The 20,513-nt window shown below is 38.8% G+C and overlaps 1 protein-coding gene across 3 annotated transcripts in view; it reads right to left on the bottom strand.

Annotated features, from left to right (window-relative positions):
- The window catches only part of ZNF831 (zinc finger protein 831), a 48,828-nt gene that overhangs the window by 11,162 nt on the left and 17,153 nt on the right, over positions 1-20,513 (bottom strand). For 2 of the 3 annotated variants that reach the window (XM_060772019.2, XM_060772022.2), the window contains exons 2-3: positions 2,355-6,464; positions 904-1,055 (exon numbers count right to left, since the gene is read on the bottom strand). In XM_060772019.2, the coding sequence (XP_060628002.2) occupies positions 904-1,055; positions 2,355-6,464 (4,262 nt within the window). Of the gene's footprint in view, positions 1-903; positions 1,056-2,354; positions 6,465-16,833; positions 16,985-20,513 lie in introns of those variants that run through there. The other variant, XM_060772021.2, reaches the window with a different exon arrangement.

Raw genomic sequence — 20,513 nt, 5'->3', positions numbered from 1 at the left:
GAAATGCTCAAAACGCAAAGGTTTTATCCAAAAATCAGTTGGTTTAATAACATTCTTGGAGATTTGTGCATTCTTACAACAATGACTCAGATGGTACTACAAACAAGAGGCTTCAGAATTACATCCATGTTCAGTAAGATGTGTATCAATGCACCTTTTATGTGAATTATAAAGGTTAAAGAAACATTGTGAGACATTAACATGGTACTCTATCAAATATCATTACTTATAAAAAAAAATTGACAATACATGAAGAGACAAGATTAATTCTTCTTCCATTTCCTTTACTATCTATTCTCTCTTCTCCCGTGCCTGGTGGCCATCTCTCTCCCTCTTCCCCCCCCCCCCCATCCCCTTCATGCAAAAAGCAAATTTGAATAATCAATATACTTTAAGGTTTTGAGATTTTAGTGAAGACCATTAATTTCATTTTTACTATTATTACAGCAACTCAGCAATAACCAATGTGAACACAGTCACAGCTACCTTTTGAGACAAAAGACTCACAACATGAGAATTCCTTTCTCATACCACATAGCTGCTAGTGCTAGGTAAAGGTAAAGGTTTTCCTCTGACACTAAGTCTGGTCGTGTCCAACTCTGGGGGTTGGCGTTCACCTCCATTTCTAAACCAAAGAGCCAGCATTGTCTGTGGATATCTCCAAGGTCATGTGGACGGCATGACTACATAGAGCACTGTTACCTTCCCACCGGAGCAATACCTATTGATCTACTCACATTTGCATCTTTTCAAGCGGCTAGGTTGGCAAAAGCTGGGGCTAACAGTGGGAGTTCACGCTGCTCCCTGGATTTGAACCTGCGACCTTTCGATCAGCAAGTTCAGCAGCTCAGTGCTCAACCCACTGCTAGTGCTACACCCATAGAAAACTCTCATATTTCTTACCGTTTTGGGATGATCTTCACCTTTCTCCATTTATGGCTTTTCTTTGCTTTATGTGCTGTGAGCTCTCTCATTTTATGAAGCTTATCTTTTGCCCTTTCTTGCTCTGGAATGCTTTTGAATAACCCATCAACTCCAGGTGTAGAAAAGTACTGCTGTGAACATCAAACATAATAAATGTTTAAGTGACATGTTGAATATATGTTCTGAACATATCATCATGTTCTGTTTGTTTTGTTCATTTGTTAATTCTTTTGGAGTTCTTGTGTTTATAGGAAACAAAGCATACATGTAATGAAATAACATGAATACAGTTCTCGCCTTCAAAACCATGAAAACTGTGAAATATTTCACTCTTCCCAAATCTCTGTTTATTATATAATTCCCTCCTGTGGGAAGAGGCCTGCCTGGCACCAACATTGTTGATCTTTTCTTATTCCAGCAAACAATATTTTTCTCCCATGCCTTTTTCTTTAATATGCTATATTCTACACCTTGTTGACAGGAAGCTTCCCACTGGGGTGGAAATCACATATCAGACAGATGGCAAGCTCTTTAACCTCAGCAGGCTGAAAGCCAAGAGTAAGGTCACAACACCTTCTGTTACAGAACTCCAATATGCTCATGATAATGTAGTCTGTGCTAATTTAGAGGAAGACCTACAAGCCACTTTAAACAACTTTGCAGAGCATATGAAAAGCTTTGTCTCTCAGTGAGCATCAGCAGGCACCATCCAATCCCTATGCAATGCCAGAAAGAAAGCTTAATGCTGTACTGCTAGAAAATGTTGGCCATTTCTGCTACTTAGATAGTCACTTCTCCACAAAAGTCAACATCAACACCAAAATACAACATGCTCTGCGAGCACAGCATTATTTCAAATGAGAGAGAAGTGAAGATAAATGCAATAATACTGAGACTTCCTAATGATCCTACCATAATGGTGAATGAATAGGAACTGGTTTCTGCAGGAATACACAACTCATATTCATGCAGGGCCACTGTGACCAACAAAATGCAGCTCTAAGAGCTTTCAAAGATCTCTATGGAGGCACAGAATGGGCCATATGTGTGAACCACAGGAGACCGTAAAGAAGATTTCAATTCTACAAATTTATCCCAAAACAAATGTGACACTACAAGGAATTTTGCTGGAACAAACTAACCCGCTTAACCTTTGAAAATCTGAAATCGTGTGTCAATACACTGAAGACAGGGTGTGTGCAATAGAACTGACCACATAATAAATCCACAAGATAGTGATTGCATATTCTATAGTTCAATAATCTGATTTTATCTATCAACTGTAAGAGATGGCTATGAATATGAACTTATTACAAGATGTAAGCATTACTACTAAAATATGTAATATCCACATGTATTCACCTTCATTCTCCCATTTTCTTCTATATGAAATGCTACAACTAAATACTGAAATAGGAAGATAATACTACCTGCTGTTTTGGAGAAATAGAAGAGGTTGCCATTAGGGGCATTCCAGTTATCGTGCCTGCAGAAGCCTTCTTGGTATTTTTCATCTTGTAAGAGAAGCGGTTACACTTTGAAATTAAGTTTTCATTCATACAGGTGTGCAAGGATGAATATGCAGAATCTCTCTTCTCCTTCTGTTCAACAGGAAGAGGAAGGTTCCTGCTTAAGCAACACCAAGTCAATTGCGGTTCAGCATTTAAAGTTGGGAAGGATACACCCTTGATTGGAACTTTTGAGTTCCCTGCATGAGAACTTAATTGAGGTAATATACGGACTTCTTTTTGTTGGGCACGGAGCATGTGGCAATAAAGCATATTAGAAGAATGAGAAAGGCATTTGGGTGTATCCATGGAACAGGTAGGAAGATCCTGAAATCCTGGAAAAGAGTTAATATCTGATTGCCATTCCCCAATCTTTTCATCTGTATTTCCACAGAAAACGGTCCTTTCAACCAATGATGAAACTGATATTACAGAACTGTTCCCTGAGTGTACAAACTGTAGAGCTGAACTCTGTCCAGTAATGTCTGAAGATATGAAAAAACCTCCTGTGTACATAGTTGTAAAGCATATTTTCTTTCCTGCAGTATGTGATGTACAAACGATTGTGTGCATACCACTCTCCTGTGTCAACTCCTGAGCACCTAAATTATCTTTGTTATTGGGTCCTTTCCACATATCTTTCATTTTCTCCTTCTGCCTGGCCCTTTGAAGATGGCATTTTCTGTTTGCCCTGGTTGCAATGCTGGTTGTTTCTAGGATAGTTGTTGGGCACAAAAATACATCTGTAGATTTGGAGCCAAGTGACCTATTGCTACTGGCAAAAATGGAAGGAGCAGATGAAATACAGGGCATATTCTCAGGCTCTCCTGCAAGAATCAGTGGCAGTCCTGTAGTCTTCCCTTGTGAATATTTTAGGATGTACTTTGGCAGAAAATCGTTTTTCTTTAAATTGGGGTTTATTTGATCAAATATTAAATGCTGACTGGGGGTGGGTGCATGTGCAACATCTCCAATCTCTGATGCTTCTGTCTTTGATATTACAGGTTGTGCCTTGGTTTTCAGCTTTTGTATAGCAAACAAATCATAAGTGTATCCCGTTTTTACCTCAGTCCCTACACTTCTTGTATCAATAAGATTAGCAACATCATCTTGTTTTTCAGAGGTCATTATCGGACACTGAACTAATTCTTTACATTCCATGTTGCTGCTACCTGATGTACTTAATCCTCCCATTGCTACCTGTCTTTCTTCTTTAACCGAGTGATTTATTGATTCTGAGGCAACTGTGTCAACAGTTTTGTAATGGTCTGTCAGTTCTACAATTCCCTCTACTAAACTACTGGGCTCGTGAGTGGATTTTAGCACATTTTCTTCCCTTCTCAGCTTATCTACTTTTAGCTTTTTTCTCTCTGAGGGCAGTTTTGACAGTTCCTGAGTTGGTTCACTACTGTTGCAATCTTTGGGGAGGAAAGCCCCCTGTTCAAGGTGAAAGTTTTCTTGTTCAGTGAGATCTCGGGCAGCTGGAATATCCTCCTGTACCAACACACATTTAATAAGCTCCCCTTGGGCACATACATCCTCTAAGCCAGTATCCTGCAGGCTAGCAGTGTTTAAGGAGCTGCTGTTCTCTTCTTGATCAGTAGTCTGCTGAAGCTGGAAACTCAGTTCACAACCAGTACTAAAAGGCAGGACCTCACCATTGCCATTTGAGTCTTGTTTTGAAACACACAATCCTCTACAGCTATTTTCAACAAATGTTTTAGACAACTCACTTTGTTCACAATCACTGACTGCAAAGTTACCTAAACTCTGTGAGGAACCACACTGTGATGGAGGACTAGTAATGGAATAGCCTTCCAACTCTTCAGTATTTTGTTTCACAGAAACAGCCACTGAGGATGAAACCAGCTCCTCTGTATTAGGTTTTGCAGAAAAGGTCACTTGGGAGCATCCCAGATTTCCAGTTCCGAAGACTTTGCCATCTCTTGGGATCCCATCATGACTAGCTGTGCCCTTAGTACCCAAATGGCAACTAGAAATATCTGTGATCTTGTTTTCTTTTTGTTTCTTGGTAGTTTGGTTGCTCTTCATTTTCTGATAAATTTTCTTAAATGTTTCATTCCCATAAACCTGCCATTTTTCCTGAGTGAACATTTTTGCTTTTCTTTGACTCGGTTTCTTATGTCTTGTGGTTGTTCCTTCCCCTTCAAGTCCAGACTTTTTAGTTCCTTTCACCTCTTCCAAAGAGGTTGAAGATTCACTTGTGGTACTTGGTGGCAAATCATCTACTGCTGCTTGTCTAACAAGTGCCCGAGGATGGCTGTTAGGAAAATCTGCCATACTTGCAGATTTCTCTTTGCTAGGCAACAAAGCAAAACTTGTGTCAGGGGGCATTTTAGCAAAAGAGGGGACTTTTGAAATATCCGCTTGGTCTTGAATTCTTCTTGTACTCTCAATAAAAGGCATGGAGTTACTTCTGCTAACAGGAACATAGTCAATTGTTGTTGAGAACTGAGTGGGAACAGAATGAAAAAACAATGGCTTAGATTTTTCAAGAGGTGTGAAGATAGACTTGGCTGAGCATTGAGAAAGCTTCTTCCTGCTTGAATCAAGAGGACGTATGTCAAAATGGAATGAGTCTTTGTATGTATAAGGCATTGGCAAGTCAATGCTGCCCTGCTTGGACAGGACTGTTTTCCTGGGCCTAACATTGTCCAATTGTGTATTATCCACCACAGCTTTATTTTGAGAGATTAGCTTTGAGATATGTTCCTCCAACTTCTTTTTCTCTAACGTTAAACCTCCTGTTGATTTCTCAGCAGAGTCTGCTTTTGACACATTTCCTGCTGTACACCTCACACTGGTAATGGTTGTATCACTTTCTGACTCAGTACTGTGTTCACAGAGACTATGGAGAGAGTTGGGGGACAACATCATCTGCTCCACACTATCAGAGCGAGACAGATACCCTGAGTCGGTGCTTTCACATTTCTTCAGCTTGTAATCTGGAGATCTGCCTTCCCATAGCTTCTCCGTATATGTGGCCTGCTGCCTCTGCAACTGGCTGTGCTTAGCTGCAGTTTGACACCTTTGCTCCTGAAGCTTCCTTTTCTGAAGAGGAGTTGCTGGATCTTTCATGATCTCTTTCTCAAGGACACTCTGACTCACTCTTCCATGACAATTGTCCACTGTAGTCCACTGACTTTCAGATACAACAAATAAACCATTAATAGCTTGTGATGAAGTATCAAGAGGATCATTCTCACTGGTTATTGTAACAGTGGAGTCTGAAGCAGACTGTGTAATCACTGTTCTTGTGTTGTCGCTGTTTCTATCACTTGGTTTTGTTTTATGGGGAGATCCAATGGTCTCATGGAACTTCTCATGCTCTCCTAATGGACTACTGCTTTCAGACTCTGATGGTAGTCTGGCATTGTTGACATGTGTTTGAGTTCTCCTGTGTTTATACAGGTTGCTTTGAGTTTTAAATGCAATGCCACATATTGTACATGGGAAAGGCCTCTCACCTGTGTGAGAGCGGACATGTTTTTCAAGAACACTTGGCTTCAGGCAATCACGTCCGCAGTGTTTACAGAGGTACTTCCCAGCATTTTTGCATTTCCCTGGGCTTCCAAGCGGTGAACATGGAGAATAATTATGTGCCAAAATTGGTAAGCCACTAACTATTTTTATTGTTTCAGGTTGCTTCTGAAGGCCTGACTGAAGATGATCTGTTCCATCTGAATGCAAAAGTGGGTTTAGAATTAATGGTATATTACTACTGTCTAAAGTGATACTGCTTTGGCCCGTGAGTAGCTTATGGCTGGGCTGAAGGCCTTCTGACTGGATAGGCTGATAAAGTGGTATTGTAAGAGCTTTCACATATATAGTCTGAGAGAGAGCTTGCTCAGGCTGAAGAATTACTGGGCTAACTGACAGACTTGATGCTGTGCATATGGCTTGAAAGCAAGAAGCAAGTTGGTCTGGTTGTTCATCTACTGAAGCAGGGGGACAAGAAAGTCTCTGTGCTTCCATTCCTTTCATGTTCTCCAACAATTTATTGGCAGTTATCTGTGGAGAAAATACAGGGAAGCAGTTATATTTGAAATGAACACACTTTCCCATTTTCAGAAGCAAATATGCAGTGTAATTATGAAGGTCACCTGAATGGCTACCCACAAATCTATATAAGTATTAAGACATAATTAAATTATGACCACTTCTAAAGGCATTTCTTTTAAAGGGCATCAAAAGCACACAAATCATGCTGGTCAAATAACAAACCACACATTTTAATATTTAATTTATTAAACAATATAATTGTTTAATAAACAATTATTTTCCTAGAAAATAATTACAGGCTATCTTGAACATATGTTTTATATTTTCTTAATTATTCACATTTTTATGCTGAAGTCTCCCACATGAAAAAAATAGAGGTAAAATGTCATAAATTTGTAATAGAAAAGCTTCTTGTCTGAAAGCAGATCCATGGCTCTTTACTTACATACTGTAAAATCATATCAATCTACAACAGACGTATTCAAGAATAAATAATTGACAGACAAGACAACATAAAAGAACGCAATTCAGATATTTTTTGAAACTTTTGGGTTGAGTTATGTCCTGCAACTAATACAAATCAAGCATTCATTAGCCCAAATCAGACCAAAACCTAGCTAATCCAATCCATTATATGACAAGCTCCTCAGAAGGACAGAAATATAAATGTGCCCTGCATCTTGTAATACCTAGAAATTGTTATACAGAACCATGCTCCTCCAATAATGGAATCAATACAGTATAGTCATTCAGACTTGTCACCTTTGATGGACTAAAATGTACTCAGTTTTCAATAGCCATCTAAGCTGAAAGCCATAACTACATCACGTTGCAATGAATTACAATTTGCATTTTATGAGAAAATATTTTATTGTATCTGTCCTTCCATCTCTTACTATATGGCTTCAGTTTATGCTTTTCATAAACTTTATGTCTCCTTTTTCTAATCACCACATAACACTTTTCTTGCAAGAAAGGGGACCCAAAGACTCTTTTCTGCACTTTTTTTCAGTTCTGCAATATCTTTTCTGGGATGTGGTGGCCACAAATGTATATAGTCTACATATATCCACACCATAGATTTGTACAATTAGTACAAATTATACCAAATGTACATCACTTCAGATGGAACACATGAATTAGTATAAAAATTGTTTAACATTTTTGATTAGCACAAAGACCTAAATTTTTGAAGGCACCAGATCCTGTCTAACCTTAGAAGCTAAATAGGGTCGGTCCAGGTTAGGACACAGTTAGGACACAGAATTAAGATTGCTGCATACTGCATTTACCCTATAATCCTTACATATCACCTGTCACATCAGCACTTTTAATCTTGTACCCATTACTCTGGCCCGGCCCAGTTTTATTGTGTCTTGATGTATTGTTTATTGCTTGTTGTTTAATATTGCTTTAATTGTTTTTAATTTGCTTTAGGTTTTGTATTGTTATGTTGTTTTTGAGGCCTTGGCCTTTGTAAGCCGCATTGAGTCCTTCGGGAAATGCTAGCGGGGTACAAATAAAGTTAATAATAATAATAATAATAGTAATAAAAGTAATAATAATAATAATAATAATAATAATAATAAGTTGGAAGAGACCACAAGATTGCCCTCATCACACCACACTTGTAGAAATTGCCTCAATGACTGCAATGTAAGGACTGGATGCTGAACTTTGGAAATATCTGTCATATACAAACATGATGTACAAATGTTTCTTTCTCTCCCCCCCCCCCCAAAAAAAAAAACCAAACAGCTATATGGAAAGACCCAACAATTCTTCATGTGAGACAACTTCAAATTTGTATTTCTGTAGGCTTTCTTCAAGTTAACATCTCCTGAAAATGCACTTTTGATTTTCTGTATACATTTCAGATTTCAATATTAATGTCAAAAATATGTAGTATGACTTTACATCAGATTTGTGCTACATTCATTGTCAGTGCATCAATAACCAAATATTATATTCAATATCTTTGTATTTTATTTAAAATCCTGTACTTTAACTTGACATTATCATCAGAGGTTAATCCTAAATACCAATTAGCATCTGCTAATAGTGTCAAATTAAAATACAGGTTCTTCAAGTGGCCATCTGTGCCCTTACACAAATAATTTGTTTGAGGGCACAGAACCTCACTTATATAAACAGCCTATTCTTCATAGCAAACACTATTATTCATCCGTTTGTGTGAGGCGGAGACAATTGAGAAGGAGAATATATCTAGGACACAGACCCCAACAAACTCTGGCAGGCAGCTGTTTTGTATGCATATTGTCATTCCAGCAAACCCATGCAACCCTGTAATTCAACAAAAAACATAGAAAGTAAAGCACATGAAAAGGGGAGAAATAATGAAGCTCCTATTAACAGATGCCATCACTTAATGATATAATGTACTGAAAATGTCAAGACATTTTGCTGTGGTCACCCAACCTCAAAGCATTGATACAAGATCATGGGGTCAGAGTTTTAACAAAAGAGGCTTTTAGTAAATGCTGAACTAAATGGTGACACATATGGCACGAAACAACTGAAGCAGAAGTTCAGCATTCTGGGGGGAAAAAACCACCTGATTTTATCTTGGTTTGTGGCATCCGGTGTTTTTAAATATTTCAGTCTGAATTCAATGCTGTGTACGTTTTGAATACTTTTCTGCAAGGGACACGTGTTATTTTTGCAAAATAGCTGTTTTGAAGATTTTACAGGGTTTGTATGTAGTTTTTAATTCATTTTAATATTTTAATGTTTTGATTGCCAAATTGTTAAATCTTATATTTACCCTATATACTCATGTATAAGTCTAGAAATTTTAATCAAAAAGTCAACTTGAAAAACCTGGGTCAACTTATTCACAGGTCTATGTGAGTACTGTACCTTAACTCTCTTTTTTTTAAAGGAACCATTTCAGAGCAGCAAAAGGCAAGAATGTAATACTGTCACAGGAGAATCTAAAAGAAGCACTGGCTCCCTCTAACTCTCTCTGTCATAACACCACTTCTGGCCTTTTTCGAATGCCTGGGTTGATGAATGATAGCCAGGGGTGGCAGGCCCAAGATGACACTGATGCTTTTTTTAGGCCTCAACTTATCCATGGGTCATATAAAAATCTGTAAGACCAACCATCCCAAGGCTGCCCTCAATCTATACATGAAGCTCACTTTTTACATGAGTACATATAGTATACTTTTATTCTAGTGTTTATATTGTTTATAACCTGGATGGTTTCTAATGTATTGTTAGCCTCTGAAGAGATATTGACAAACTGGAAGGTGTTCAGAGGAGGGCAACTAAAATGATCAAAGGTCTGGAGATCATGCCCAATGAGGAGCGTCTTAAATATCTGGGTATGGTAGCCTGCAGAAGAGAAGGTTAAAAGGAGACATTTATTTACCATATTTATATCCCACCCTTCTCAACCCAAAGGAGATATCAAGACATGATAGTCCCATATAAATATCATAAGGAAGTGGGAGCAGGCTTATTTTCTGCTACCCTGGAAACTAGGACTCGGAGCAATGTGTTCAAATTACAGGAAAGGAGATTCCACCTGAACATTGGGAAGAACTTTCTGACGGTAAGATCTGTTCAGCAGGAGAACTTCTCTGCTGTGGAGTGTGGTGGAAGCTATTTTTTTCGGAGGCTTTTAAATAGAGGCTGGATACCCATCTACCAGGGGTACTTCAAGTGTGTTTTTCCTGCATGGCAGGGGTTGGACTAGATGGCCCATATGGTGTCTTCCAACTCTATTATTCTATGATTCTAGAGCCTCATTGCTTATTTAAATGAATAAAATAATACATAAAAATGTGGCCTGAACTACCCCTGCAGCAGAATGAGACAATCCACTGTACAGTTGCTGATCGGACATTCTATTTTAAATGCTCAAAACAAACAAAATGTCCAACCCACCCACCCCGCAACCATCATTGAACTATACAGTGGGCCAGAAATATCTGTGGGCTCATAAACCACAGAATCAACCCACTGCAGATTCAAATGTGCACAATAGTGTGTCTGCACTGTGGAATAATTTATCCAACACACTGTAAGGAAATGCTTGCAGAAAGGCACAAACATCTTGTCACTTATAAGTCGATAATAATTGTTCTGGGCAGCAGCGGAGACGGTGGCAAACCTGAACACTAGGTACACCACTGGATGTGCATTTCTGGGCTCCCCTGTAAACTTCCACCTTTGCGCATCTTCCTGAGAGACATAGCAATTGGTGGTGCACCTGTTTGCTCCTTCACAAGCAACCGAGCAGGAGTGCTACTATTGCCAACTGCCATGTCCCTGTGGAAGCTGTTCAAAGGTGGAAGTGGGAGGCTGGTGCACTCCCCTAGGGAGGGAGAGCCTGAAGAATGCACCCTGCTTGAGGCCAAAACTTGTCTCCACCTACACTACTTACTACCTTATGCCATCCATGCTTAAAGAAGGGAAGTCTATTAAATCTCGCCACATTAAACCCCTTCACAAAAAAGACTTAGAATCATAGAATCATAGAATCATAGAATCATAGAGTTGGAAGAGACCTCATGGGCCATCCAGTCCAACCCCCTGCCAAGAAGCAGGAATATTGCATTCAAATCACCCCTGACAAATGGCCATCCAGCCTCTGCTTAAAAGCTTCCAAAGAAGGAGCCTCCACCACACTCCGGGGCAGAGAGTTCCACTGCTGAACGGCTCTCACAGTCAGGAAGTTCTTCCTAATGTTCAGATGGAATCTCCTCTCTTGTAGTTTGAAGCCATTGTTCCGCGTCCTAGTCTCCAAGGAAGCAGAAAACAAGCTTGCTCCCTCCTCCCTGTGGCTTCCTCTCACATATTTATACATGGCTATCATATCTCCTCTCAGCCTTCTCTTCTTCAGGCTAAACATGCCCAGTTCCCTAAGCCGCTCCTCATAGGGCTTGTTCTCCAGACCCTTGATCATTTTAGTCGCCCTCCTCTGGACACTTTCCAGCTTGTCAACATCTCTCTTGAATTGTGGTGCCCAGAATTGGACACAATATTCCAGATGTGGTCTAACCAAAGCAGAATAGAGGGGCAGCATTACTTCCTTAGATCTAGACACTATGCTTCTATTGATGCAGGCCAAAATCCCATTGGCTTTTTTTGCCGCCACATCACATTGTTGGCTCATGTTTAACTTGTTGTCCACGAGGACTCCAAGATCTTTTTCACACGTACTGCTCTCGAGCCAGGCGTCCCCCATTCTGTATCTTTGCATTTCATTTTTTCTGCCAAAGTGGAGTATCTTGCATTTGTCACTGTTGAACTTCATTTTGTTAGTTTTGGCCCATCTCTCTAATCTGTCAAGATCGTTTTGAATTCTGCTCCTGTCCTCTGGACTATTGGCTATCCCTCCCAATTTGGTGTCGTCTGCAAACTTGATGATCATGCCTTCTAGCCCTTCATCTAAGTCATTAATAAAGATGTTGAACAGGACCGGGCCCAGGACGGAGCCCTGCGGCACTCCGCTCGTCACTTCTTTCCAAGATGAAGAGGAAGCATTAGTGAGCACTCTCTGTGTTCGTCCACTTAACCAATTACAGATCCACCTCACTTATTTCCTTTGATATACTGAAATATCCTATTTTGAATTTTTATTTATTATAATGTGCACAAGAAACAAAACAAACAACAGGAAAACAGAAAACAGAAAAAGGAAAAAAGATATACCAAAAGCAAGCCAGTTTACAGAATGATATACAGTCAGCACTCGTTAAACATAGGAAAAATCAAATTTGACTGTAGTTCTTATACCTTAACATTTATTGTCCCTCTAACCCCACATCTGTGAACCCAACCCCCATGATCCTTTTGTTTTTTATTAAAGCTCCATTAGAAAATGCATGGCTCAATCCTCCCCAATCCCACCAGTATTAACAGTTGGCCATGTTGATTCTGTGTGCCAAGTTTGGTCCAGATCCGTTGTCAGCTGGATGCAGATGCAGATGAACTTGGCATTCCCAGATGCCAAGATCAATCACCTCCAAACCCTTCTTGTATTCACAGTTGGCCACGTTGGATCTGTGTGCCCAGTGTGGTTCAGATCTATTATCAGTAGGGGTCATAGGGTTCTCTTGATGCAGGGAGAACTACAATTACCATCACATTGTGTTAGTCTTCCCCCCCCCCCCCCCCAACCCCACCAGTATTCAAAGTTTGTCATATTGGGTATTTGTGCCAAGTTTGGTCCAGGTCCATCAGTTGGGTGCACATTGCTCTGTCAATGTGGGTGAACTAAAACTCCCAACTTCTGAGATCAGTCCCCTTGAAAAACCCTCAGGATTCAACGTTTGGCATGCTGGATATATGTAGCAAGTTTACTAGTTCCATCACCAGTTTGGTATAGAGTGCTTTCTGAGTGTTAGTGAACTACAACTCCTAGAGTCAAAAACAGCCCCCCCCCAAACCCCACGAGTATTAAATGTTGTCCATGCAGGTAGTGTGCCAAGTTTGGTACAGATCCATTGTGGACTGGGTTCAAAGTGCTCTTTGATTGTGGGTCAACTATAAATCCCAGTAACTACAACTTCCAAATAACAAAATGAATCATCCCAACTCCACCAGGATTCAAATTTGGTTGTTTCAGGTATTTGTGCCAAATCTGGTCCAGATCCATAGTCGTTTGGGTTCACAGTGCTCCCCGGAGGTAGGTGAACTACATCTCCCCTAAATCACTGCTCATTCCTCCCAAATCCCTCCAGTATTTTCTGTTGATCATGGGGGTGCTGTGTGAGAAGTTTGGACTAATTATATTGTTGGTGGGGTTCAAGGGGCTCTTTGATTATTGGTGAACTATAAATCTCAGCAACTACAACTCTCAAATGTCAAGGACTATTTTCCCCAAACTCCACAAGTGTTTAAATTTGAACATATTGAGTATTTGTACCAAGTTTGGTCCAGATCCATCATTGTTTGAGTCCACAGTGCTCTTTGGATACAGGTGAACAACAACTCAAAAACCCAAGGTCAATGCCCACCAATCCTTTCCAGTATTTCTGTTGGTCATGGGAGTTCTTTGTGCTGAGTTTGGATCAATTCCATCATTGGTGAAGTTCAGACTGCTCTTTGATTGTAGGTGAACTATAAACCCCATCAACTACAACTCTCAAATGGCAAAATCAATCCTCTCCCAACCCCACCAATATTCAAATTTGGGCATATCGGGTATCTGTGCCAAATTTGGTCTAGTGAATGAAAATACATCCTACGTATCAGATATTTACATTACAATTAATAACAGTAGCAAAATAAGTTACGAAAATAATTTTATAGTTGGGGGTCACCACAACATGAGGAACTGTATTAAGGGGTTGCAGAATTAGGAAGATTGAGAGCCACTGTACTAGAAGCTGTCTGCTTGTGTTGAGCTCACACAAGGTTCAACTTACATACTTTAGGGAGGCTATGTAATTTTCTATACATTTGGTGTAGTACTACCCCTTCATACTGCTTTGAATTGTTCTTCTTGGTACTTCATTCTCTTAATTTCCTTCCCCATTAATCTGCTGTTAAGGAAAAATTTGGAAAACACTTATACATGGAATTTTTAATTAAAGCATGGGTGGAGGGGCGAAGAAAAGGAAAGACTTCCTGCTGAGAACTGAACATTGTTTTTGGTCCATTCGTCCTTGTGGTTTTTCTCATCTATCAACCATTCCTGTTTTATTTATTTTTTTCCCCAAGCAAATGGCACCACTAAGCAACAAATGAGTCAAGATCATGTTCCATCTGTTCTTGTAGCCATGTTGTGGTTTGTTCTGCTACCCCAAATTTAACTGACAAAATCAACAGCTTTGTTCTATGCCAAGACTAATTTATCTGGAAACATCAGAAAAATCTTACATTTGCACTTCAGAGTATAGTGTAATAGGCAGAATATTGTTTCAGGATGGGAGTATCCGGCCTTTGGTTAGAGAACAAACAACATTTTGGAAAGCCCTCATCTACATTTGCACTTGTCAGGTCTTGGAAACTGGACTTGAGAAGGTGAAACCTTATTTATAAACATAACTGGCAACAGGTTTTTATTTGTGGAATTAGACTTGGGAAGAATGGGGTGCAGATCTTCATTTTGTTCTGAAGTGATCAGCGATCTTGAAACACATACTAACAAGCTCACAAAATTATGAGGTTCACTCTTGGTTCCAAGCTTTGCTCCCAAAGCAATATGGATAAAACATGTTTACAGCCAGTCTTAATAGAAGTATTACTCACTTTACTCATAATGTTTCACTTAAATTGCAAATCTACAGCACTCAATTTTTCAGTTAGGCAAAATGTGTATAAAGACCAGGCAATGTACCAAACAACTCATTGTCAAACTGGACACTACATAAAGCAAGAGTACAAGAAAAATAGGGGAAAATAAATAGAGCACAACGAAATTGGCTTCATGTTCCTCTCATAAGGCTTGCATCTGGAGACTGGACTGGATACATCTTCTGAAATGCTGGTTCAATTTTTCAGGAAGTGTATTAAGTAGCAAATATGGGAAATTTACTTTAAATTCATCTTTATTTATTATTTAAATATTATATAAACCACCGTTTTAAATGAGGGGCTACACGCCCCTTCAGTGAAACATTTCCAATTCAGTACTGTCCTGTTTAAATAGCTATAAAATTTAGAAGATTGGCTTAGTAAATTATATGTGGTCCCCGAAGTTATCCAGTGAAAAGAGAACCAGAGCCTCACGATCAACAGTGGCTGCTGCTGAAACTCCAGAAGCCATTCCAGGATATCAGCAGTTGACTCTGATTAAGGGAAGTGGGAGGGCTATGTATACTTATTGCCTAGTTCTGCTGTCCAGGGCATAATGAAACAAGCCTATACCCTCCTCTTTCTGACAGCCTTTGGGGTATTTGAAGGGGGCAATCATGCCAGCCCTCCATCTTCTCTTTATAAAGCTGAATATGCCCTGCTCCTTCAATCTCTTCCCATGTTTTGCTCTATATACCACTGATCACCCTTACTGCTTTTCCCTGAACTCCAATTTTTCTAATGCTTCTTAAAAAGAGAGGCCCACAACTGAACACAGCATTCTAGATGAGGTTTGACCAGACCAGAATTTAGTGAGATTATTACTTCCCTTGGATTGTTAACTATGCTTCTATTAATGCAGACAAAGATATCATTTATTTGCATTCTCTACTGCAGCATCATACAGATGGTTCATGTTCAACACAGAGCCCCCAGTGGCGCAATGGGTTAAACCCTTGTGCCGACAGGACTGGTAACTGAGAGGTCAGCAGTTCAAATCCGGGGAGAGAGGGTTGAGTTCCCTCTCTCAGCTCCAGCTTCCCATGTGGGGACATGAAAGAAGCCTCCCACAAGGATGATAAAACATCAAACATCCGGGCGTCCCCTGGGCAAAGTCCTTGCAGATGGGTCAATTCTCTCACACCAGAAGCGACTTGAAGTTTCTCAAGTGGCTCCTGATATGAAAAAGAAATTAAATACTAATTCCAAAATCTTTTCCACTTGTACTACTACTATATAAAATGGAAGATATTTAAGAAACTGTAGCAAATATGTTATGAATTTTGATAATGTACTGATGGAATAATGAAAAAAATGTGACTAAAGAAATAAAACTTTGGATAATATGTTATTAAAGTGAACATTTATAAAATGATTTTTTTTTAAAAAAAATAAAAACTATTATAAGAATATACTATATATAATTTGGTTTTAATCTAAGGATAGATTAACAAAAATATAGATGTTTAGGAGACAGATTATGCAGGCCATAGAATTTGTTCAAGAATAAATCAAACAATTGTTTAGAATAAGTAAAGGGAATGTACATTTCTTGGAAAGAAAAGAGGGCAATTAGAATTGATAAATAAAGTGCAAAATTGGTATGTTAATTTATTTTATTAGATAAAAGTTGTTGATTATAGTTTTCTTATGGTTTGGGGAGAATTAAATTTTGAGAAGGACTAATTTTACTTGATAATTATATTGAAAGAAGGAGATATTTGTTTTATGAGAAAAGAAAGGTATAACTATGACTCTACAATTGTATATGGAAGATTGGGAGTTTTCTTTTTTTCACTTCTTTCTTGTACTTTCTGACTTTCTTTTCTTTTTGATCTTATGCAAAATTTATTGCATTTTAAATATTTAAACTGATAAAAAAATTAAAAAGCAGTGAAGACAGTATTGACCACCAAAGAACCCATAAACTAATGGTCAAAAGGCTAGACAACAATCCCTCAGGACTATCTTCTGAAAACAATGCAACCAAGGCAGACCAAAACCACTGGAAGATAATGCATCCAAGTCCCAAATCAGCCAAATGATCCAGAAGAATGCCAGGGTCACGGAAAGTACTCAGGAGGACCAAAAAAGAAGCATTTACCTTGTCCAGGTCCTGGTGTAGCCATTCTCCAAAGCTACTTCTGCCAGAAAACCAGGCCTGAACCTGATTGGATCAAAGTAAGATGCAAGTTCTTGATTTTCCATCAAAAAGATGTTTCACCCCATTCTAAACATCTAACTCTTCAGCATATGAAAACATGTACTTGAGAAATTAATTATAAACATGTGTACTTCCCAATCAAGCATGAACAGGCAAATTTCAAACATACTGACGTGTGTCATCATGGGTGTTATTTGCATACATATTCACTAGAGCAAGACAAGGAACACTGCTCACCACAAAGAGATTAAGTGATACAATTATTAAGAGCAAGCTAAAACTAAGGATGTCTGGAAAATGGTTTATAAACATGTGAACTTTCTTCTTGCCAGAAGTACAAGAGAAAAATTGTGACTATGCAGGAATCCCAAAACTTATACGGGATCAATACAGTCCAATATTAAATTCACCTGTAATGTGAAATAAGAATTACTTGTGTTAAAGTCTGGCACTGATCTCTCCTCACTTCAACACATCTGAATACTTTTTTGCCTATAATACCATGATTTAGAATTATTAAGTACAACCTAAAAAGGGTTTTTGTTTTGTTTTGTTTTTTATTCCTTTTACAGGCTCAGACTATAGCTCCATCTAATTCTATGTTACCTAACTCTGTCAAAAGTTCTCCAGAATTTGAAGCACCTTTTACTTTACTTGTCAGCTCTCCTAGGAGATAGTGTGCATATGCTTTGTAATGGAGCTATGTCTTTCCCCATGTATCTGATGTTCCAGTTCCAGACATTTCAGAACCTCATGTAAGACTTTATCATTATTTTACTGTTGGAACTTTGAAACTCCTGAATTGCAGCATTTTACCATGACTTGACACATTGCATCTAATTTAATAATCACCAATCTCGCAAGAATATAAGCTTCTTGAGCTTTTGCCCCACAAGAGCACTCAAAATTAGCAATCTTATCAATTCAGCAGAGAAGTATATATAACAGTTCTCCTTCAAGAAATCTCCAATCAAGAACAGCCAAGACAACTGCTTTTGTTCCTATTTCAAGAGTGGCACTTCTGGTTACAAAAAGAATACTGACTATCTTTTGAAATCACAAAAGCAGCAAAAAGAATGGCACAATGTAATTCAGCATCAAATTTCACAAGCAAAAGCCTTCTTCATTATAGAGGGGCTCATGAATAAGAATGAAGCATTGGGATTTCCGACTCCTCTTGCCTAAATCCCTTTCACTAATAAATGTCCCACTCTTCTCTGAGTGAACTATAAGAATGGAAAAGGACAAGGTTAAAGCTTCTAGGGCTCTCTTCTTTTTTAAAAAAGGATCTACTAACTAGAGCCTAGCATATCCTTAGAATGAAAAAACGCTGAACCTGGAAATTTGTTCAGAATAACAAACTGTTTGGATTACACCAAATATTTATTTACCATATTTATATACCGCCTCTCTCAACCCAAAAGTAACTCAAGGCATAAGCAGTAGAGTCTTGCTTATCTAACCTTTGCTCATCCAACATTCAATCTGCCTACCGCCTGGATCCACAGCTGGTTACATCCCGATTAGACTACTGCAATGCTCTCTACGTGGGGCTGCCTTTGAAAACTACTCAGAAGCTTCAATTAGTCCAACGGTCGGCAGTCAGGTTGCTAACGGGAGTGGCGTACAGGGAGTGAACCATTCCTTTGTTGCGCCAGCTTCACTGGCTGCCGATTAGCTTCTGGGCGCAATTCAAAGTGCTGGTTTTAATTATCACAGGGACAGAAAGTGAGGTGAAATCTTCTGAACAGGGGCACAGACAGCAATACAAACACTATATGTTGGAAACAGCAACCTTACAAGCCTCCACTAACTGTTTGTAAATGTGTATAATTGTTAACGTATATTGTATGTACATTTTGGTTTGCCAGTACCTCTTTGGTGTGGGAGGGGCTTCGGACACAGGACTCTATTTTGTATTCAGTTTGCATCAGACCTCTGTGGAGGTGGATGCATGTTTGCTTTTGGACTTCAGTGTTATAACTCTGCTTACCACTTCATTGGAGGTGGATGTGTGTGCTCATGGACCTGAGTGAGTACATATATAATTAAAGACATTTAAAGACTATGTACCTGTATGGTGAATATATACAAGTTTGTAAGTAAACCTGATATGTTATTTTTCAAAGAAGAGTACTTTGTTTTTGTCTCTTGGGTGCATGTTTTAACAAAGAAGTTTTAAGGAAGTGTATATTCTTTTTGGGCAACAGCAATTCCAAGTGCAAAGTCTACTTCAAAGAAACAACCATCCTCTGCTAACCTAATATATTTTTGTAGTGACCTGTCTTTATCCTTGGCCATTTAAAGACATGGTTCTTCAGTTTAACAGCTGAGCTACCGTGTGCTATTACATTAATACTTTATGAATATCACTTGTCTTAAGGGTTGACTTCTAACAAGGTCATAATTTGCTTTTGACTAGTGGTTTTCAGGTGATCTCTATGTTCATGGAGATTCACATTTGCCAAACGGAGGTGATATCATTTTTACCTTTGCAATAAGGTTATGGTGCACTTGAATTTCCAATAGATTATGGAATTTCCAATACTACAGGGATGCTAACACTTCCTTATGCTATCCAAAGCTAATATATACACTATATATATTTGGCTGGAGTTACACTTAAAAATGTTCCTGACTTACAAACGAATTCAACTTAAGAGCAAACCTACAAAACCCATATTGTTCTTGGGGACTGCCTGTATTCAAAAATGTTTTATTAACAAACCTGCTACTATAGTAGTATCTGTCGAGACTAGAGTACTGGCATAATTCCATGGCACTAATGCAGTACATCCATGAATTTGAGTGCATTGCAGGCTGAGGGTCCCTCATCTGGAAATCCAAAATCCTCCAAAATCTAAAGTTGTCCATAAGGGTGACTGAGATAGTGATAGTGATAACTTGGCTTCGTAATACTTCAGTCTACAAAAACTTTGTTTCACACACAAAATGATTAAATGTTTTGTGCATAAAACTACCTTTAGTCTATGTGTACAGATTGAGTATCACTTAGCCTGAAATCTGAAATACTCCAAAATCTAAAACTGTCCACATGGATAGATGAGCTAGTAATACCTTTGCCTTCTTGTGGTTCAACATAACGAACTTTGTTTCATGCGCAAAATTATTTTAAATGTTGTATAAAAAGTAAATGAAATATAAATAAAGGTTATATTTACACTTGGGTCCCATGTTCAAAATATCTCATTATGTATATATATGTAGCAAATACAGGCATTTCAAAATTTAAAAAAAGAAAATCCAAGAATTTTGGATTTATTTTATTTCGTATCAAAAGCATTGCATAAATTAGTATAAAACTTATAAAAATAGAAGCTGTACAGGCGGCTAAATATCTTTTCATCAAAAATGGGCAACAGCACTGTCTGTAGCCTACAACAATTCCTCTTCTGTACATTAGGAAGGGCACAATGGACAAGCATACAGATGCAGAGTTGTATGTTCTGCTCCCCAGTCACACAAGGTTCGGGATTCTTTTAGGTAGTGCCATTTTGCCAGGTTGTCTTTTGGTCTGCGCACTCCGCTTCTGAGTCTATTCAGGGACTTCCAGGTTGCCCATTCTTGGTTTGCCCCTGGAGGAAGACCCTCGTGGGGGG

Source organism: Anolis sagrei, chromosome 4 (assembly GCF_037176765.1).
Source record: "Anolis sagrei isolate rAnoSag1 chromosome 4, rAnoSag1.mat, whole genome shotgun sequence".
NCBI lineage: Eukaryota > Metazoa > Chordata > Lepidosauria > Squamata > Dactyloidae > Anolis > Anolis sagrei.
The sequence above is the reverse complement of the archived record's forward strand: the minus strand, read 5'-3'. Positions and strand labels throughout refer to the sequence as shown.